This window comes from Artemia sp. Qi Xiang Cuo, chromosome 4 (genome assembly GCF_049724085.1).
Source record: "Artemia sp. Qi Xiang Cuo chromosome 4, ASM4972408v1, whole genome shotgun sequence".
Classification (NCBI taxonomy): domain Eukaryota; kingdom Metazoa; phylum Arthropoda; class Branchiopoda; order Anostraca; family Artemiidae; genus Artemia; species Artemia sp. Qi Xiang Cuo.
In genome coordinates this window covers 86,831,175-86,853,615 of record NC_142797.1, presented here as the reverse complement: position 1 = coordinate 86,853,615, position 22,441 = coordinate 86,831,175, and the positions used below count along the sequence as shown (strand labels likewise).

General features: G+C 36.3%; 1 protein-coding gene across 1 annotated transcript in view; it reads left to right on the top strand.

Moving 5' to 3' along the window:
• LOC148953580 (methylmalonic aciduria type A protein, mitochondrial-like) overlaps nt 1-22,441 on the top strand; it is a 310,721-nt gene that overhangs the window by 9,305 nt on the left and 278,975 nt on the right. Inside the window, exons 2-3 of the mRNA XM_089087742.1 lie at nt 11,484-11,733; nt 16,128-16,380. Of these exons, the coding sequence (XP_088943868.1) occupies nt 11,491-11,733; nt 16,128-16,380 (496 nt within the window). The 5' untranslated portion in view covers nt 11,484-11,490. The remainder of the gene's footprint in view (nt 1-11,483; nt 11,734-16,127; nt 16,381-22,441) is intronic.

The following is a 22,441-nucleotide window of genomic DNA, read 5'->3' as shown; positions in this document are numbered from 1 at the left end:
GCTGCAAAGAATTTTGAAATTCTCATAAGAAAGTATACCTTCATTATTTTCTTCTTGAACTTTAACATTTTCGGAGAACTGATTATTAGAAATGAAAATTGCACAGTTAGAATCATGCTGATGGGTCAAAACCTCTATACATTATAACTACAGTCTCCACCTTGAACAATAAGGAAAATCACATTTTTGCATGGAAGTACTTAAGTGCCTTACCTCTTTCTTTTTTCTTCTTCTTTTTTTACTACTGCTAGATAGGCAATAAAGAGTAAGTAACTATCTAAAAAAAAAGTTCTAAAACACATATTTTGCTTTAACTATGAATGCGTTCTGACAATTGGTTTTCTCAGACTTCCCCTCATATACTCCCTCCTTGGCTCTCTATGCTCCTCCTAGAGTTCAGGTAGTGGGCATGTTACAAAGTTGATATAAGTAGAAAATACTGTTTTCTATCATTGTTGCTGCTTGCAAAACAAGTTACTTATAATATAAACGTTTAAAGGTATTTTAACTCGGTATAATTAAATTTGAAAGCACTATTTACACATTAAATATTAGGAAAGTTTAATTCTATTTGTTTTTCGTGTTTGATACATATTTTGCTTCAATTTCTTTTGAAATTTCATTTTAGTCCGTGACTAAAAGTACAATCCTTGGTATTTTAGGATTTTCGCATTTTTCAGCACAATGTTTGTTTTTTCCTCATCATTTTCAAAAGTATTAAAGAATCTGAAAGAAAATTTATAATTTGTAAGACTTTTAATGAGAAACTGAAGATCCTTTATCGAGAAACACAAATCATTATAATCTTGACAAAAGTTTCTTTAATTAGAGGAATCGATATAATAATTTATTATAGGCCACAGACAGCTTGCGTTTTGTCGAGCTTTTAACCGGTTTTCTTCCATGCCAACTGCAAAGGTTTCTCAATCTATTCGAAGAAGGTGAAACTGGTTGTTTAAGTCTGTTTTTTTGTTACAACGATGAAGTGTTAGACCCCTCTGTAAGAATGGAACCTTTTTTGTAACATGGTGAAGTAGACTCAAGTGAATTACGAGTAATGTCATGCTACTCCTAACAGTGCAGCAGAAAGCCGACTGAGGCCAACCCATTTACATACACTCCTTCTTTTGGGTAGACCATAACTTTCTTATTTTCAATCAATATTTGGGATTTCAAGGAGTCATCAAGCGATTCGTATTCAAAGGTAGTTCAGCCAGCCGCGGCTGTTTACCTGCTCTCGTGTTGCAATGCTTTTCTGTGATTTTTTTTTTTTTTTTTTTTTTTTTTTAACAACAAAGAAAAGAAAATTAAGCTAGACCTAAAATTCACTAGGGCTCATTTATCTTAAAAAGACCATCTAAATTTTGATCCAGATTTTTAAAAGATGTATTGTGTATTTTAACTTATAATAAAGAAATTTTTTTTCCCAAAGTCATGTACAACCTTATCTAATGTTTGAATGAAACGAAACGCGAAATTCTTCAAGGTGGGGTAAGTTGATCCTTAATCCGGTGGATTTTTGCTATGTGAGGTAGACCGCCATGGCGATATTTTCCCAAATAGAAAATATAGATAATTTCGGAGACCACACTGCCTTTCCATGACGATAAATAAAAGTTCAAATAGGGATAAAATCCTTTTAATAGACAGTGATGATAGAAATTCACAAAAAATACCAGATATTTCGGTCACATATACAGTGACCGTCATCAGTAGTAAAACTCTGATGACGGTCAGATGACGGTCACTGTATATGTGACTGAAATATCTGGTATTTTTGTGAATTTCTATCATCACTGTCTATTAAAAGGATTTTATCCCTATTTGAACTTTTATTTATCAAATAGAAAATTTTCAACGGAAGTTTGCCATGCTATCGAGCAGCATTGAATATGGATACAAGCTGATCAGTTTTTACTAGTTATTACTAAATGAATTACAATCTAAACAACGGTCTTAAGTTTGTTTTTGTGACAAAAATTTGAATCTAATAAAAGAAACTAGCATCTGGTTGAAGCTTTCCATTGAAAAGGGGAGTCAAATATCTTTTGAAAGTGGCTAACTCAAGTGACTTGTTTAAATCATTGTTAATGTAACTTACCATCATTACTATAAGACACCACATCAACAATGATCTGTGTCTACAGCGGCTGTGGTTTAAAAAGCCGTCTTAAAAAATAATTGAAAAACAAGGGATTTTCCAATAATGGTTTCAGAGATAAATAAGTAACTATATTAAACCCTAAGACGAGCAGAGATAAAGTCTTGTAGTAATTCAAACACAGATAAATTACTATAAATGAATGATTGAATGTTGAAGTTCCACTGAGGCTAATACTGAGCTCAGACTTTTAGGTGGATAGGACGTACGGTTGTTGGTCCCAGATCCCGTCCGTTTACACACAAAATATGAAGTCTTCTTGGCCCTAATGGCTTATAGCGAGATATATTGTTATATGTTAATTTCATATATTGTTATACGAATACGGTCGTATACTGTTAGCCTCCCCCCAACAAATACCTGAGATTTTCAGGTGCTTCCCTCTAGCCAATCTTTAGGTATTGCGAACATACTATTTTGATACCCTGTATATGTAGATTATCTTTAACCTTTGCTTCAAGTTGAAATTTTAGGTCCATTTGACTCCCCACTACCCTCTGAAAGCTTCAAATGAATTATCCAAGCCATTTTTGAAATATTGTAAATACCCTAGGCTATTTCGTTGAACTAGATCCATATACGATAATAGTCTCCCCAGAATTCCCCAGAGAATTCTCCAGCTATTCCAAGTATTGCAAATACGCCATTTCGATAATGTGGGAATACATAGTGTGTTTTGATTTATTTCGCCACTTAACCATGAATAGATGCTACATACCATTGCAGCTTATAGTGCAACAGCATTTAGGTTGACCAGGGACAAAATATTTTTAGCCCCTCCCCTCTCCCACCACGAAATATGAAGTCTTCTTAGCTGCTTTTGTCTTTTGTTCTCCAGCACTACCTTACAGGTTTAACTCCATCCCCCGAGCTGTTCCCAAGACACTGCAGATAACAATTTTTCACAAACTGGCTACACATAATGGATTTTGATTGAGCTGTACTCTCTCCCCCATGTTGTGATTCCACTTCCACTTGCCCTCTCCCCACCCTCAAAACTCCCTGGAAGTTACAACTTGATACCATCAACCTGCTTTGAGAGGTTGCACATATGCCATTTTGATAACCAGGTAACACCTAGTATGTCTCGATTTTCCTTGCTTCTTTGCTGTGTACAGATTATGTTTAGCCAAATTGGGAGTAAAACTGTTTGACCCTTCCCCTCTCTTAACGCCAAAGGTGAAGTCCTCTTACCCCATTCTTCCGTCCTCCTTTCCCTGACAATACCTCAGAGTTTTAACTCAACCATTAAAGCCGTTCCTAAAATATTGCAGATATTGGTGACTTAGACACACATAGTATCGTTTGATTTACCTCTGCCCCCTCCCACAAGTAAAATTTGAGGTCCACTTAATCCCCTGTCCCAATACTCAAAGTAAGCTTCAACTCGACTCCCTGCCCAGCCATTTATTGCTCATAATTTGAAAATTTGGGTGCTCATAGCCCCTTTCGTTTTAAACTGGAACGCATATTATATCCAAACCAAACCCTTGAAGGTTATCCAAACCGCTCCCCAACAAGGTTTTATCCTGCACACATATATCTACTAGCCCGGTAGTACATACAAATATAACCAGCATGGGAATACAAATCAACATGATTAATCTGAAGTAACAGTACATGGTTCCTAAGATAGTCCTTAAAGAAATAATATTATTAGTTGAAAATGGTATTCTAGATTAAAAATTCACATTGTCCCTAAAGGTAATTGATGTAGGTAAATTAGGCCAACTAATAATAACCTTGTCAAAAGCGGAACCAAAATTTGGCCTGCAATAAGTAAAAATCAACATATGTAATCGGGTCAGGTCCTCTATTAAGGCCATACCCAGACGCTATGATGGTAATTCCTTTTTTTTTATTAGGCCTGTTTTCCTTAATTTGGAATGAGGTAAATCTGTATCTTTTAGCTCAAATCGCAAGTTTTCATCCCCCCCCCGAATTCTAAACTGTTCATTTATACTCACGTCGATTACTTTTAACCAGAGACTTATTACATTAATAAATACCGAGGAAAGCATTGAAACACTCTTTGCAGCATTGCAATAGGCATCACAGAAGATTTTGTTTTGAAGAAATTGGGCAAAGAAAGTTGTTTATTTATCGTTGTCAAAATATGTTTTTCCCACACAGAGGAGAAAGAAAGACTTTACTGATTTGTGATGAATATGAAGCTCCTTCGCCCTATTGTTTCTAAAAGCTTAAAACCAATTTGACTACTTTATGTATAGTGAAGACCAAAAGAGATACTGAGACCAGATACTGTTTTTGACCAAAAGTTACTACAAAGAGATTTGTAGCTCCTATTTCCTCCATATGGGATGATGGTCTTAATCAGCAATTGATTAAAGAAGAGATTCCAGGCTACTGACGTCTTGGTAATGTCTATTCCCCTCGAGAAACTGCATGGGCTGTTAAGCTATTATGCTATTAAGCTGATAAATTTAAGCTATAGAATTTAGAATTGGAGTTTGGAGTTTACCCAAGGTCTCGATCGAAGGGACAGTTGAAGGACTTCGAAAACGGGCAAAACCTTGTAAGATAGGAATTGATAACTCTGACAGTCAGCATATGATCCTAATGTCTAGAACTGGTAGAGCAGCATAACAGGCACTGGTATATAAATTTTCGGAAGAAGCTACATCAAATCGTCCCATGAGAATGAACGGGACTTAATGGTAAGTATCAGCCTCCCCTACGCATGTGACTGTCCAATGCTTGCCTAACTTTTGCATAAGTCAAGGGCATGTTCAAAAGTTAAATGACGAAAAGGCTAGGGATATATTTAATTAATTCATTATTCTCTTGCGTAGAGAGTCATCAGAGTCATAAAGACGTAAGATTGAATAATAGCCACAGAAAATTCTAGTACAAAGAGAATAATTTGAGAAAATAATACAGCTGTAGTAACAAAAATACTTTCCAGGGTACCTTGACCTCCCAAGAGGGTCAAAAGAAGGCGGCTAGCGATTATATTAGCTGCCAGTCATACAGAGAGACATTAACTCGTTTGGCAATCATGCCTTCCTAGATGCAAAAGATAAATATAAGTCTGGCAACTATAGATATAACTCTTCCTAGGGAAGAGATTACGTTTCACAAGGTATACGAGTCAGGGTAATCAAAAGTTAAATGACTGAAAGGCTAGAGATATAAAACTGTGCTATATGTCCATTTCTACAAAGCTACTGGCACATCATCTTTTTAGATTTAGTGCCAGCTGTAATTACAATAAAACCGGGAATACAGAATTTGGAGAAGGAGCTTCAACGATTACAATAATAGTGAACATGCCTGATAGTTTAATAATAGTGTCTGTTGCTTTGAGCTAGGACAAAAATGCTTCATGGAAGCTATTTAACGACTTTCTTGACGATTCTTGAACAGGCCCTGAAATTACAAATAATTCTGACCCTGTCCTTTGGAAAAGAATTTGCTTCTTTTTCTACGCTGCATCAAGTTAAGTATTGTCTGGAAAAAGGGGAAATTCAAACTGTTTTCCTCCGAAACACTATTTTTGTTTATAGAAGAAATGGAAGCTCGAAACTTCAAACCTTTATTTCTTTGTTAAAGGTTTATTTTTAAATCCTCGACTATTGTGGGACGTGGGCTATTCTTCCTTCTCTCATTACCATGAGACGTGACATCCTTTCAGTACCATAGATACGCTCAAAAGATGACAAATCTAGCAACATTTGTGGAAAGCAACCATCACAGTGTTTAGTTCGTTCTTACTGGATGCGAAATTTAAAGTTCTGGTTATCACCTAGAAGTAAAAAAAGCTTATTAAGGAAAACTCCTTTGAAATTTCTAAATTTGTTACTTCAAATGACAGTCTTTCTTGTCCAGACCTGAAAGTTATAAATAGGGCCTAAGACTACACTGACTTTACATAATAATTTTTTATCAAGTGGTTTTATTTCTTGAGTACTTCCATTTTTCTTTTATACATTTTTTGGTGCTGAAGACGAATTGATGGATATCTTTGCCGAAATGTTTTTTTTTTGTTTCATATCTCTCATCTTAAGTTATAAACATAAAGAGGCTACCTAGAGGGCAAAATGTGGCTGATTGAATATGGAATTACTATTTATTCCAAGTGAACCTTCGAAAATTACGTATCAAACTAACAGCATACTTGTCTGACGACGAACCTAATAGATGAAAGAGGACCCGTAACATAGCCTATACTCCTTGTGAGGGTTGGAAACCCTGTGTCTGTGTAACAAAAAATTTATGGGTAAAAGTATATTATAGAGCAGAAATCAGATAGGAAAAAAGACATAAGCCTACGTTTAGATTATGCATTCCACCTTTTTTCCAAATGTAATAATGATACTCTCAGAATTGCGTCCAAACATACATCCGGCCTAATGGGGCCAGCTATAGCCCAAGACTATGTACAAAAGTGTGCTGTGTGTGTGTTTTTTTCTTTTTTAATAAACTTTTTTTTGGCATTTTGAACCAATTGTTAATGAGAAATAAGCTCCAGAATGTCAAACCGACAATTTTAGTAAGCCTTTATATTATGTTTAAGAGGTAATTACTCGGCAAAAAAAAAAAAAAAAAAAAAAAACTGTCGTCCTAATCCAGCAATTGAGACAAATGTGCACTTGTAGCCTATGGGTATAGCCTATATGGCTTCATTAGGAGGGGGGCTGACACTAATTTGCTATGGAGCAGATTGTTGTATTTTGAAAAAGCATTGGATGGATAATCTAATGCTTTAATTCTTTTTCCCTATCCGAATCTCTCCTCATAGCATGCATTTACCAATACTTCAGGTACCCGTTGAATATCGCCGAATGATTATTTTCAGAGTTGAAAGTTACGGACATTAGCCAATGATACAGGTAGATAGTTTTAAACCAAACTATTATATCTTACCAGATATTCGCAGTCCTTGTTGCCAAGGATTTTTACTTCCTGAGGAATTTTGTTGCTGTTTCTTTCTCTTCGATTTAAATTCGTTGTCATATGCAAAAGAATATTTGCTTCATGTAAAGAGTGTATGTTTCTATGGTAGCACAGCGGATTGATGCTTTGCTTAGCACTTTGAAGCCCAGGGATCGGTCCCCGCAGCACCAAGGCTGGGTGACAGGCTTGCTATTTGTCCATGTAGAAAAAAAAAAGGCAGCAGCAGAAATGTCGACCCGATGTCCTATGAACCAGCAATGGTTTCTGGAGGATCTTTATTATTTTTTTTACTTTAAGAGTGGAAGATCGTTTATTTTTGATTAGTAGTGTTAATTTATATCCTGCAACAGGTAGGTACTTAGGAAGGGTGGGCTTTGGTCTCATGTCTGTCCCCTCTAAATCTTTAGTTTATACAATATGCCCAACATTGTTGAAATAATACACCGTTTTTTCCGAAGTAAATATATATTTTCATATCCTTTCATAAACCTCTCATATCCTTAACATTCTCAGGAAAAAAAAATATGCACCAATTTTACTGCCATCTATGCAACGGTAGTTAGCATTGAGGTTTGTAGTATTGATGAAAACCCGTCTCCTGAGGCTAATTTCTGCTTACGTGCATACGTGCACAATACGTGCACGTACGTATTACGTGCACAATAAATCCTCACAATAAATCTGTTTACGTGCACAATAAATCCTCGAGGTTCCAATCACTTGTTTTACTATAAAAATTATTAAAAATCTGCATAACATAAAATTTACGATTATTAGTTTAACTTTATAAACACAACCTGAAATGACTTTATAATACAAATGATAGTTTCATTAAAAGAGGATTATTCAAGAAAAAGTGAAGTGACAGAAACCGAGGAAACTTTTAAGCTTTTTAATTAAAGCGGAAAAATGGCTAGAAAATAAAGTAGAAAGTGTTTCGACGGTGATTTCATGTCTCCAGTGTAAAAAGGATATTACAGAAGTATAGAAAAAAAAAATACAAAAGCTATGAGTTCAAAGGAGGGGAAAAAGACAGCAAATAAAGCAAAAATGAGCATAAAACTAGCCTGAATACGAGGTACCAGGCCAGACGTACATAAAAAAGCAAAGAATTAAAAAAGCCGACGCTTGAAACTGAAAAAAAAATTTTCCAATTTCAGATAACATATTTGATTTCAATGGAAATTAAATTAAAAGAACAAGTTTTTTCATCTGGAAGTATGGAGCAACATTAAAACTTGAAACGAACAGAAAATATTCCGTATATGAGTAGGGATGCCCCCTCCTCAATCTTTCGCTCGCTTCGCTAGAGTTTTTTATTACTTTAAAAAACTTCTTATTCCAATTAAACCCTTGTCTTTCAGGAGTTGTTCTTAAAGAATTGGATTAAAAAGTCGAACTTTAGCTTAAAGCGCGGTAGTTCAGGAAGGGGCAGCACCCCTCATATACAGAATAATTTTTGTTCGTTTTTAAGTTTTAATGCTGTTCCTTACTTTTGGTTGAAAAACTTGTTTATTCACTTCATTTCTGATGGTTTTCCAATTAATGCCGGGAATTTTGTGAAAAATCATGGAGAGATCCCATCCACGTAAAATTCCCCAATGGAAAATTCGTCCCGCGTAAAATTCCTTTTGCTGAAAATTCCCCAATGGGAAATTCGTCCCGCGGGAAATTCCTCCTGCTGAAAAATGCCCAATGGAAGATTCGTCCCGTGTAAAATCGCCCCCCCCCCCTGGATAAAGCCCTCCTCGCTGAAAATTCCTCCGGAGAATTCTCCTTACTTTTATTAAAACAAAACTTTTTTTTGTTCAATTTCTGATCAAATCGTACCAGAAACCGTGTCAGACTTCTGTCACGAAATCGTCCCGGAAATCCTCCCCCTTTGTTGAAAGTTTTACTCAGAGAGCCCCCCCCCCCATGGAAAGTTCCTCCTGTGAAAAATTTTCCCATGGAAAATTTTTCCCGCGGAAAATCTCCCCCACGGAAAAATTCCCCCAGACAATTTCCTCCCCACTGTAATTTCCCTGGACGCTTCTCCCAGAATATTCACTCCACATGTGAAAAAGTGAGACAAATAAAAAGAATTCCGCATATGAATTCTGACTAATTCCCTCCATGTAAAATTTCTCCTGAAAAAATACCCCCTGAAACTTTCCTACCCATGGAAAATTCTCACCTAGGAAAATCCCCAAGCAAAAAATTCCTCAAAAATGTCCGTATATTTCCCAATAACAAATACTGTGTGTAAACAATGACCAAATTATATAACTTACAGCCCTTTCTTCAGAGATCGTGAGGGGTCATGTCATGTATAGAAACATAGCTATTGAACCTTTCAACTATGCTGAAAAAAATGGCTATATCAACGTTTTGATCGGATGTTTTTGGGAAAAAAGGGGGCATTAGAGGGGGGCCAGTTGCCCTCCAATCTTTTTGGTCGCTTAAAAAGGGAACTAGAACTTTTAATTTCCGTTTGAATGAACCCTTTCCTGATCTTCCAGAACCAATGGTTTGATACGATCACCCTGAATAAAAACAAAAAACAGATAATCACGCACCCGTCATCTTTCTTCTGGTAGAAGAAAAATACAGAACTGCGTATTTTGTAAACATGAGATTGAAACCTCTACAGTAGGGTTGTCTGATATACTGGATCTGACGGTGTGAATTTAATCAAGATCCTTCGAATTATTGGGGATGTTTCCCCCCTTTTTCGAAAGTTGGCAAATTTTCTCAGGATCTTAGCTTTTGATGGGTAACACTAAATTTAATTAATTTTACATATTGAGAATCAGCATAAAAATCCAATTCTTTTGATGTATTAATTGTTGTACTCTTTTCATATTTGTCTGAAGGACTTATCACTCAAAGTTAGAAAATATAAGCCAGAAAATGTATTTTGACGCTCTAGTCTTCCTTAACCTGCCAAAAGAACCACTGACTCCCACTCTAATAGTTAATAATAGTTAATGCTCCTAATTCCAGCTAAACACAAGTGCACATTAATTAACCCTCATATGAATCAAGTCGGTCAAATGAAGCTTAAAAATAATTGCAGCTATATCTTCTTATCGTTTATTTTGCAGCTATATCTTATCGTTAATTGCAGCTATATCGTTAATTGCAGCTATATCGTTAATATCTTATCGTTAATTGCAGCTATATCTTCTTATCCTTTATTTTGCATGAACGGCATACATCCTTAGAAATAAACGCAGCTTTAGGATTGTATAGGTAACATATAGGTAAACAGTATACGTACAACTGTATAGGTAATATATTGGTACCTAGTAGACTGTATAGGTAACATAGCCTATAGGTACAGCTATATATGGTAATTTTAAATTGATCAGCTACTTTTAGTATTACTACGTTTAGTATTGTGTTACACTACGTTTAATACTACGTTTAGTATATAGTATTATACTACGTTTAGTATTGTGGCCTCTTAAACTAGGAGACTGTATAGGTAACGTATAGGTAAACTGTATACGTACAACTATAAAGGTAATATATTGGTACCTAAGAGACTGTATAGGTAACATACAGGTACAACTGTGTATGGTAATTATATTTTAATCGGCTACTTCAGAATTAGTGCCCGATGCCATTTTGGCCCTTTTCGGGCCACAATTGTTGTTTTGCACCATAAAATGACAGAAAACCACACTTTTGTTTGGGACGATCTCTTTAGCTTTTAAGAAGGGCAATATAACTTAAAATTCACATTCGAATGAGCCTCTTTAGATATGTTACGGCCTCTGCCTCTAACGATCACCCCTGAAAAAAACAAAACAAAACACACACACACCTTCAAATGGACATGCATTTATCACCATCCTTCTGGTGAAAACTTACAAAATTTTTATTGTTGTAACTGTTTGAAACCGTTTCTGTAGAGTTATATGATATTCTGTAATTTGATGGTGTAAAATCCATCAATATCACTTGTTTAACGCCCCCTTTTTTCCCAAAGTTTTTGCACATTTTCTCAGGCTAACAATTTGATTATTGCGTATTCGGAATTGATAAAAAAAAAAATTTATGTGAGCATATTTTCATTTGGAATTCAGGAGCCGTTTGATTGAAAGTAAAGAGCAACCTTAAAACATAAAACGAATAGAATTCATCCTATTTGTGGAAGGTGTGCAGCCCCCTTAACGTTAGAATTTGATATTTTTTTTAGAACTATTTTTTTCAAATTTTGATATATTTAATGTCTTTTTAACCTTCATTGTCATAACAGCGTTGTCCTTTAATAACAGTAAAAAAAATATATTCACATTTGTCAATTTCTCCACTCTACGTGGACCGAAATTGTCTTTCTTTCTCATTCTCTATACTGTGTAATATGAAGCATTTTTGCACCGGAGCTGAACATATTAAATGCCACTTTTTTTTGTAGGCTTGTAATGGTGCAACTTCTGCAAAGAGGAATCGTGCTGTCGTTTTTCCGACTCGATAGGCCCTTTTCTGTATTAAGTAGGAGTGTCGGGCTGAAGCAGAGACAGAAAAATAAAGAAGATAACATACCTGTGTCGTCTGTGAAGACTGCAGATGTGGATCTATTGCAAACTCTGGACGAAAGTGAAATATCATTTGTTAGAAGCTTGTACGATGGATTGACGAAGCAAATACGTCATTCGCTTTCCCAGGTAAAATCATGGTTTATATCCCTTTGATAAAATAATGAAAAATAATTTATGGATAATTTATAAAGATTTTCTAAATAATTTATAAATTATCAATTGATATTTTATAATAAAATAGAATGATAACATAAAATAGTAAAACAGCCATGGGATTGTAGGATGGACCAACGAAATGAAAACGTCAATCCTTATGATTTTATGTTCGGCTGAAAATTCCATGTAAAATTCTGATTGGCTCAAATTAGTGCTAGCCAAATCTTGGTATTAGTCAAATTTCCTCACGAATGGGGTTGTAGTTTTGTTTCTTTTATTAATAAACTACAGCAAAACAATATACATACATTTGTATATTCAACATATACACCTGGAAAACAATCTCTATTCAATTTGATTTTCTGGTCTGCCCATGAACTGGCAAAAACCAGTTGTCCTAGGGGCGTACCAGGAAAAATGAAAACGCCTTTGATACTCGTCATTCGCCTGAACTAACTACACAACCAATACTGGTAATGCAAATCAATATATAAATTTTGCTTCGCCTAGAGACTACTGGTATTACACTAATAAAAAATTCCAAATACCAAAATGTCCACAAACACCTCCACTCACCTCATACTATTATAAAAAAAAATTCAAATAATTAACTAAAACTCTTATTTAGAGTACAGTTTTTCCTTAGCTTCATTTCTAAATTTTTCAAACCTCTTGATTTCTCTAATTTTCTAACCAATAATATTCCATAGTGTTATTCCTTGATAAATAAACGAACTTGGTAGTGGTTACGAACTTGGTTAGACTTGGTAGTGGTTGACAGCTTGTTCAGGACGCAAGTATCATAAGTGTGGTGACCAGAGCTAACCTGAAACATACCTGAGAAGCATATAGGTAAATTACTATTTTATACTTAAAATATAAATAGTAGATATCGTAAGCCAGTAACCGGTAGATTTGTTAGCTTTCCATGCTCCAGTCTCCTAGGATCACTTGAAGATTCATTGCTAAGTAAATGGATTACATGATTTTGGAGAACTCGAATTGAATTCGCTGGTAACGAAACGTCCCAAACCATACCGAGGAACAATAAAAAATTACGGGTGTATTATAGAATAATGCAAAAATCTTAAAATGCGACGGGGAGCAAAATGTTTGAGCTTTCCAAGCGTTCCTATGCTCCGTGATTCTGTCGTTGGTATATTCCCAACATGATTCCTAGACGACAAAGTTACATCAAGTGCAGTGCCTAAATACACAAGTACCTAAGTCCGCAATCCCCTTCTACTCACGTCATACTATTATAAGAAATTAATTCAAATAATTAACTAAAACTCTTATTTAGAGTACATTTTTTCCTTGGCTTCATTTCTAAATTCTTCAAATCTCATGATTTATCTAATTTTATAACCAATAATATTCCATAATTTTATTCCTCGATAAATAAACGAGAACTTAGACCTGGTAGTGGTGGACAGCTTGCTCCGCACGCAAGTGTCAAGTGTGGTGATCAGAGCTGACGTGAAACATACTTGAGAAGCATATATGTAAATTATTATTTTTATACTTAAAATATAAATAGTAGATCTCGTAAACCAGTACCCGGTAGATTTTTTAGCTACCAGTCTCACAGAATCACTTCAAGATTTATTGCAAAGTAAATGGATTACATTGTTTTGGAGATCTCGAATCGAATTCGTTAGTAAGGAAAACGTCCCAAACCATACCAAGGAACCAAAAAAAGGAAAAATATACGGATGTATTATTGAATAATAGTGCAGTATCTAAATACTAAGTCAGTGCAGTACCTAAATACTGAATCAAGTGCATTACCTAAATCAGTCCCAACAGGATTCCTAGACGACAAAGTTTCATCAAGTGCAGAACCTAAATACTAAATCAGTGCAGTATCATGTGCAGTACCTAAATATTAACTCAAGTGCATTACCTAAATCAGCCCCAACATGTTTCCTAGACGACAAAGTTTCATCAAATGCAGTACCTAAATACTAAATCAGTGCTGTATCAGGTGCAGTACCTAAATACTAAATCAAGTGCAATACCTAAATCAGTCTCAACATGATTCCTAGACGACAAAGTTTCATCAAGTGCAGAACCTAAATACTAAATCAAGTGCATTACCTAAATCAGCCCCAACATGTTTCATAGATGACAAAGTTTCATCAAATGCAGTACCTAAATACTAAATCAAGTGCAATACCTAAATCAGTCTCAACATGATTCCTAGACGACAAAGTTCCAGCAAGTAAACATTGAGATGTTTAACACATGACTTCCTTCCTATGTCTCCATTACTGTATTTTAGTCGAGTTTTCTATGGACAATAAAAATTTTTTCTAGAGAATAAAATAAAACTAGTTTTAGCAGGGCGCATGTGAAGTTTGCTTGCACGCTTCCAGGTTGAACCTCTATCTAGCGATCGTTTAGAAATTTAATCAGTCCAATCTCTGTTCTTGCAAGACAACAAGCGACATGTCATCATGTTTTCAAAATGGATTCAAAACTTTGATCACAGAGCAGTGTAGACACAAAATTGAAACAGAAAAATTGTCAAAAATATTTCAATCTTAATACCATTTCCTGTGTTTTTTCTAATTTCTCAGGAGGGGACATTTCAAAAAGTTTTTACGGAAAAGAAAGCCCAAGATATTTTTACGAATTAAAAAAAGGGACTATTAAGAACCTCCTTAATTCTCCTGCTGACTTGGCGCCAGCATCGAGAGAGCAGACACTATCCTTCTCGAGTAAACCCGGTCTTGAGCTGCCGCGGGTGCATCTTCAGGTTTTATGCTTGCCTTACTTAGAAAATGAGGCTGGTCGTTAGTGAAAGCTCAGTCCATGGGCAGGCACGGGTCGATAATCAGAAGACGGTAAAGTATCAGAGGAAGTGTCTGTTCTTTTCGTGGCAATTATTTTCAGATGAAGGGTCGCCGGCCCTACTGATTCTAGGCCTGTGAGTTTGTGGTCCACTAGAGTCGGATCAACCCACCCCGACAGGTTCGGGGCAGCCCTTTGCAGAGGTCGTTGTCCATAAACGATAGGATCGTTTATGGACACCCTGCAGCAGTTGTCCTGACTGCAGCAGAACGCCCTGCAGCAGTTGTCCTCCTATAGAGGATCCTCCCGCGATGGTGTTAAATTGGTATTAAGAACCAGACCTGGCAAAACATTTGGGAAGAACATTTAATACTTAATTCGATTTTCTGTGTTTTTATCTAATATCTCTGGAGGGGGTGGGGATACTTCAGAAACTTTTTACGGAAAGGAAAGCCCAAACTACTTTTTTACTAATTCAAAAAAGGAGTATTAAGAACCAGAACTGTTCCCAATTTTAATTTGGAATTGTACCAGTTTTCTATGATATTCGATATTTCCCCTGGAGATTGCTGGATTTCTCTGGGATACAAGAATGTAATTAATTTAAAAGTTCTTTGGTTTCTTCCATCTTGTTTTATTACGTCCTTGACAGGTCCATAATAACTATGGTTTTGAAAGGAATTTATAGATTCATACATTTTACTCGGAATACTGCCCAGTTCTCGTGAAACTTAATAGGAATGATGAGAAAAAAAACAACAAAAAAAACTTGGTTTGAATTAAGATGATATTTGTTTCATTTCGGGCAGGTTTTATGTTGGAAACGATTTTTACTGTCTCTGATATTGAAGTTTTGTTAATTGCCCCCTATATTAGTACGTTTATTGCATGCAATTTCGTTTAATAGTAATATGGTTAATGATGTCAAGTTTAAAAGCTACCTCATAAACAATATTGTTAAAATCACATGGAGTTAAATGATTATCAACAATAATGCCTCAAGATCAGGCTTAAGGTTATTTTTTGCTTGTTTCAGGCTTTGGGTCAGTTAGCAAGTAGCACCGAATTTTTAAACTAATTTGTGTTCATGGTGGTAATTTTAGCAGGTAATTTGAGCAGGTACTTGGCAGATCTAAAAGGAAAATAACAAAGATCAGATTTTAGACTTTTCACGCTGTGACACACGTATAATATATTTTTCACGGCAATTGGGTTGCTAATGTTAATTTGAGAAAAAAAAAAAAAAAAACCCAGTAGATTTTTGAATTTAAAATAGGGCTGCATCCAGGGATTATGGGCGAGGGGAGGAGGAACTTGGATGCAGTTGAACTGGAAATAATTTTGAAAACATAAATAAAAAAATTATTGGGCTCAAGAATTTTATTATTGCAGTGTATAGCATAGAAGAGGGATATCAGCTCTCCTCCTACCAGGTCTTAGCGTAGGTGCCTGTGTCTTGGTATTTAGCCCCCCATCCATATCGTTGGTACTATATATATATATATATATATTGTGTGTGTGTGTGTATTTTATGTATTTCAATTATTAATTTTCGTTTAATTTTCCAGTCAATAACACTGGTCGAATCATCTCACCCAATAAAACAACTTCAAGCACAGCTTTTACTATCTTTAGTTCTTGAACACCAAAAATCCTTAGAATCGGAAAAAGGAGAGATAGCTACAAGCTTTAGAATCGGTATAAGTGGATCTCCTGGAGCTGGAAAATCAACGTTTCTTGAAAAGATGGGGAAAAGATTGACCAAGAAAGGTCATAGAGTTGCTGTTTTAGCCGTTGATCCTTCTTCTAGCACTACTGGTGGTAAGTAATGCCTACTCTGGGGTAAGAAATGGCAGTGTTAGCTCCGTGTTAAGAAATGACGGTGTTAAAATCCAAGAAATAAATTCTACTATGTTATACCACGATGTGCAGCGGCAACTGCGATAACACACTATTCATCCCAAATCAAATATCTGTTGGTATTGAATGGTTTTGAGGATTTTTAGCTGAAATTTATAATAACCGGGGTACATTAACTAAAACCGTTAAGAACTAACAGTCATGATTTCTCTGAACCTGAAATGCCCGCTGGTTATTTCTGATGGGAAATGTAGGTCCAAATGGTATTCTCATACTGATTTTGATACTGATGGTAATTTTCAGCTAAATGATCTTTTCTCGTGATCTATTATTTCCCTTTAAATGTATTCTTTCTCTTTCCCGCGAGAATCTTTTTACGTCTTGTATGAATAAGCCAGCTAATTAGAGGATGAGTCTTCCCTGAGCCAGATATTCTTCTGGACGAGTTTTGGAAGTCGATTTCATTGAGTAACTCCATGCAGTTATTGCGTGTCGCAGTGACCCGAATTTGAAACAATGTCAAAGAGAAACCTCCCGCTCGGAAGCTGCAGTATCATTTTGCGGCCTATTTTTTAGTTAACCCACTTTTGTATTTGAACTGAATAGTAAGTCTTTTTCCAGTTTACTGCGTCTATTTATTTTTTCCAGCCTAGGTTCAGGTTCAGAAGGTTTACCTGCAATCTTTCTGCTTATAGGGAATTACTTCTCGAATATTGGGATGGATATATCTGATAAGAGATGTGCCATTTTTAGAGTATAGATAAGAGATTCTCGTTTGGTTGCATCCGTGGGATACCCCTTTCCCAGCCTATACCGAGTGTGGCGACCTTAGGTGGCAATAGAATAATTTTTGTCCAAGGGAGATTCAAAGTGTGAGGTTATATCCGGGAAGATTTTCTGTATGTTATAAGCAAATGGCTTATAAGTCGTGATCGGTGTAGGTTATCATAGGCGGTGCAATAGCGCTGCCTAAGTAAAGAAAGATGTTGGCACAATGTATTATTATTATTTTTTTTCCAGACCAGGGCACTTTGTATCGAAGGAGTTGTCGTAGAAGCTTTGAAAAGGGCTCATTCGACTGGAAATTGGAATGGCTAGTGCCCTTTACAATAGTCGAAAGTGATTGGAAGGCAACTAACACCCCTTCCACGCACACCATTTCCCCAAACACATCCAATCAAAATTTTGAGATAGCCCTTTTGTTCATCGTAATTGACTTCCAGATATAAATTATGTTTTTGAGGAGGATACTCCCCCCACAGCCCTCACGGCAAGGGTTGTAAGCTATGCCCTGGGGGCATTTATAGAAAGTTTTATCGTAGAAACTTCAAAAAGGGCGTATTCGATTAGAAATTCAAAGGGCTAGTGCCCTTTTTAATAGTTAGTAATGACATCAGTGAAACTGACCCCACTCTTATATCCACCATAATCCCAAACACTTACATTCAATACGTTGAATCAGCCGCTTTGTGAAGCGTGCATGAAAATTCTTGACCTTAGGCTTCTGAGGATGACAACCCCCCCCCCACACCCCTCAATGCAAGGGTTGTAAGTTATGCCCTGGAAACATATAAGGTTTTATAGAAAGCGTTGGCGTAGAAACTTCAAAAAGGGCTCATTCGATTGAAAATTGAAATGGCTAGTGCCCTTTTTAATAGTCGAAAGTGATTGGAAGGCAACTAACACCCCTTCCACGCCCACTATTTCCCCAAATACAACCAATCAAAATCTTAAGATAGCTATTTGGTTCAACACAGTTGAAAGTTCTGGAAATTATATCTTTGAGCAGGATACCCCCCCCCCAGTCTTCAGGGCAAGGGTTATAAGTTATGCCCTGGGGGCATATAAGGTTTTTATTGAAAGCTTTGTAGTAGAAACTTAAAAAAGGGCTCATTCGATTGGAAATTCAAAGGGCTAGTACCCTTTTTAAGGGTCGAAAGTGATTGGAGGGCAAATAAACCCCTTCTCACGCCCACCATTTCCCCAAACACATCCAATCAAAATTTTGAGATAGCCATTTCGTTCAACGTAGTTGAAAGTTCTGGAAATTAGGTCTTTGATGATGACAAACCCCCCAAACCCCTCAAGGCAAGGGTTTCAAGTTATGTCCTGGGGGCATATAAGGTTTTTTATAGAAATTGTTTTTGTAGAAACTTTAAAAAGGGCTCATTCGATTAGGAATTCAAAGGGCTAGTGGCCTTTTTAACTAACCCCCCTCTCACACCCATCATTTTCCCAAACACGCCCAATAAAAAATTTGATATAGACATTTTGTTCAACGTTGTTAAAAGATCCAGAAATTGTGTCTTTGAGGATGAAAGTCCCCCTACAGCCCTCAGGGCAAGGTTTTGTAAGTTATGCCCTGGGGCATATAAGGTTTTTATAGAAAGCGTTGTCGTAAAACTTCAAAAAAGGACTCACTCGATTGGAAATTGAAAGGGCTAGTGCCATTTTTAATAGTTGAAAGTAATTGGAGGGTAACTAAACCCCATGTCACGCTGACCATTTCCCCAAACACATAAAATCAAAATTTTGAGATATTCATTTTTTTCAACGTAGTTAAAAATTCTGGAAATTAGGTCTTTTAGGATGATAACCCCCTCAGAGCCCTCAGGGCATGGGTTGTAACTTATACCCTGGGGGTATATAAGGTTTTTATAGAAAGTCTTGTCGTAGAAACTTCAAAAAAAGCTCATTTGATTGGAAATTGAAACGGCTAGTCCCCTTTTTGAGTCGCATGGGATTGAAGGGTAACTAACCCCCCTCTCACGCCCACCATTTCCCTAAACACATCCAATTAAAATATTGAGATAGGCATTTTCTTCAACCTAGATGAAAGTTCTGGAAATTATGATTTTGAGGATGACAAACCCCCCAAATCCCTCAGGGCAAGGGTTGTAAGTTATGCCCTGGGGGTATTTAAGGTTTTTTATAGAAAGTGTTTTCGTAGAAACTTCAAAAAGGGCTCCTTCGATTAGAAATTGAAAAAAGATAGTTCCTTTTTTAATAGTCGAAAGTGATTGGAGGGCAACTAACCCCCCTCTCATGCCCACAATTTCCCCAAACACATCCAATCAAAATTTTGAGATAGCTATTTTGTTCAACGTAGATGAAAGTTCTGCAAATTTGGCTTTTGAGTAGGACAACCCCCCCCTCCCCCCCACAGCCTTCAAGGTAATGGTTGCAAGATATGCCCATGGGGCATATAAGGTTTTTTGTAGAAAATGTTGTCGTAGAAACTTCAAAAAAGGCTCAGTCAATTGGAAATTTAAAGGACTAGTGCCCTTCTTAATAGGCTAGTCGAAACTGATTGGAATACAACTAACCTCCCCCTCACGCCCACCATTTCCCCAAACACATCCAATCAAAATTTGGAGATAGCCATTTTTTTCAACGTAGTTGAAAGTTCTAGATATTATGTGTTTAAGGATGATATCCCCCCCCACCCGTCAGGGCAAGGGTCGTAAGTTATGCCTTGTGGGCATATAAGGTTCTTATAGAGAGCGTTGTCATAGAAACGTTTAAACTTCGAAGGGCTAGTGCCCTTTTAATAGTCAAAAGTGATTGGCGGAAAACTAACACCCCTCCTACGCCTACCATTTCCCCAAAAACATAAAAAAAATTTTGAGATAGACATTTTGTTCAACGTAGTTGAAAAGTCCGGAAATTAAGTCTTTGAGGATGACACTCCCCCCACAGCCCTCGGCGCAAGGGTTGTAAGTTATGCCCTGGAGGCATATGAGGTTTTATAGAAAGTGTTGTTGTACAAACTTCAAAAAGGGCTCATTTGATTTAAAATTGAAATTGCTAGATCCCTATTTAATATTCGAAAGTGATTGGAGGGCAACTAACGCCCCTTTCACGCCAACCATTTCCCCAACCATATCCAATCAAAATTTTGAGATAGACATTTTGTTCAACGTATTTGAAAGTTCTGGAAATTAGGTGTTTGCCAGCGTTGTCGTAGAAACTTCAAAAAGGACTCATTCAATTGGGAATTGAGAGGGCTAGTGCCCTTATTGATAGTCAAAAACGATTGGAGGGCAAATGCTCCACCCATACCCATTATTTCCCCAAACACTTCCGATCAACATTTTGATATAGAAATTTTGTTGAACGTAGTTGAAGGGTCCGGAAATTTTGTTTTTGAGTATGACGACCCCCACAGGCCTCAGGGCTAAGGTTGTAAGTTTATGCCCTGGGGGCATATAATGTCATAAAGAAAGTTCTGTCGTAAAAACTTCAAAAAGGCTCTTTCGATTGGAAACTGAGGGGGCTATTGCCCTTTTTAATAGTCGAAAGTAATCAGAGGGAGAATAGCCCCCCCCCTCACGCCCATCATTTCCCGAAACATTTTCAATCAACATTTTGATATGGTCATTTTGTTCAACATAGTTGAAAGTTCTGTAAATTACGTCTTTGAGGGTGACAATCCTCGCCCCATAGCCCTCAAGACAAGGGTCGTAACTTATGCCGTTAGGACATTCAACTTTTTAATTGTCATTTTTGCAACATAATTATCAAAACAGGCCCACTCAATTTAACATTGAGAGGTATAGTGCATTTTTTATTAGTCGAAAGTGATCAGAGGGCAAATGTCTCCTTCCACGCCTATCATTTCCCCAAACACTTCCAATCAAAATTTTGATATAGCCATTTTGTTAAGCAATTTTGTTAGAAATTATGTCTTTGAGGATAACAAGTCCCCCCAGCCCTCAGGGCAAGGGTTGTAATTTTTGCCCTGGGAACATATAGGGTTTTTATACAAAGTTTGGTCATATAAACTTCAAAGAGGGCTCATTGGATTGGTAATCAGACGCTTTAGTGCTCTTTTTAAGAGTCATAGTGATCAGAGGGCAGCTACGCTCTCCCCCTACATACACGTCATATTGTCCCGAAATGCGTCTAATAAAAATTTTGATATAGCTATTCTATTCAAAATAGTCTAAATATCATATAACAAGACTTTTGGGGTTGAAACAAACCCTAGAGATTAGGGGCAAGGGTTGCAAGTTATGCCCAGGGGGTATTAATGGTTTTTATTGAGGGAATGGTTGTTTAACTTCAGAAGAGGCTCAGACTTTCTCTCTGAAAAAGACTATATCAATATAAAACGAACAGAAATTAATCAAAAAAACTTTTTGCACAAAATAAGTTTAAAAAAAAGAAGTTAAGAACTCCATTCAATGAAAAATAAACAAAATTATAATCAAATAATCTACCAAGCATGCAACTACCATAAATCAGTATCAATAAATAAATGAAACCCAAAACAAACAGAAATTAAAATAAGTCAAACTCAAAACGAGTAGAAATTAATATGAGTAGGGTTTTAAGCCCTATGCTTAATAAAAGCCAGAATATAATTTGTAGGCCTACTTTACTGAAAAAATTCTTTTAATGTTTCCACTTTTATAACTTTAAGAAATAAAAAATTAATTCAGATTTTAAGGAATAAATATGAGCATATGTATATTAAACTGACGATGGATATTTTTTTCAGTAAATTCATTTGAATTTTTTCAGTAAAGTGACTCAGTCAAAATATTTTGACTCAGAACTTGCGATCCTTTGAATGGCTTAAAGAATTGCAGGAAAAGCCAATCAGGTTCTAGAAGGTGGAGCTATTCGATTCTCTTTGAATTGATCTGACTCCCCTCTCTGACATACATTCCACAAAGAAAAGAATTCGCCGTGATAAAGGTGCAACCATTGAATTTAAAACCGACGTTTTACCACATGTTGTTGGGAACTGAGCTCCCTGATCCTCTATAGATGTGGTGTGCTACTGGATGTGATGAAATACCTCCTCACAAATTTGTAAACCTACTTATTAAAAATATCGATGCTTTGAATGTTTAAAATATTAAAACTTTTTTTAAACTTAAAATAGTCAAACAATTTCCCAAGTAAAACCTTTTTCTAAGGATGAATTTGAGACCTAGTGATCTGGTATTGTAATGTATCTAATAGAAGGCTACTTTTCGGTCAAACAAATCGTAAAAGATATACCCCAAATATT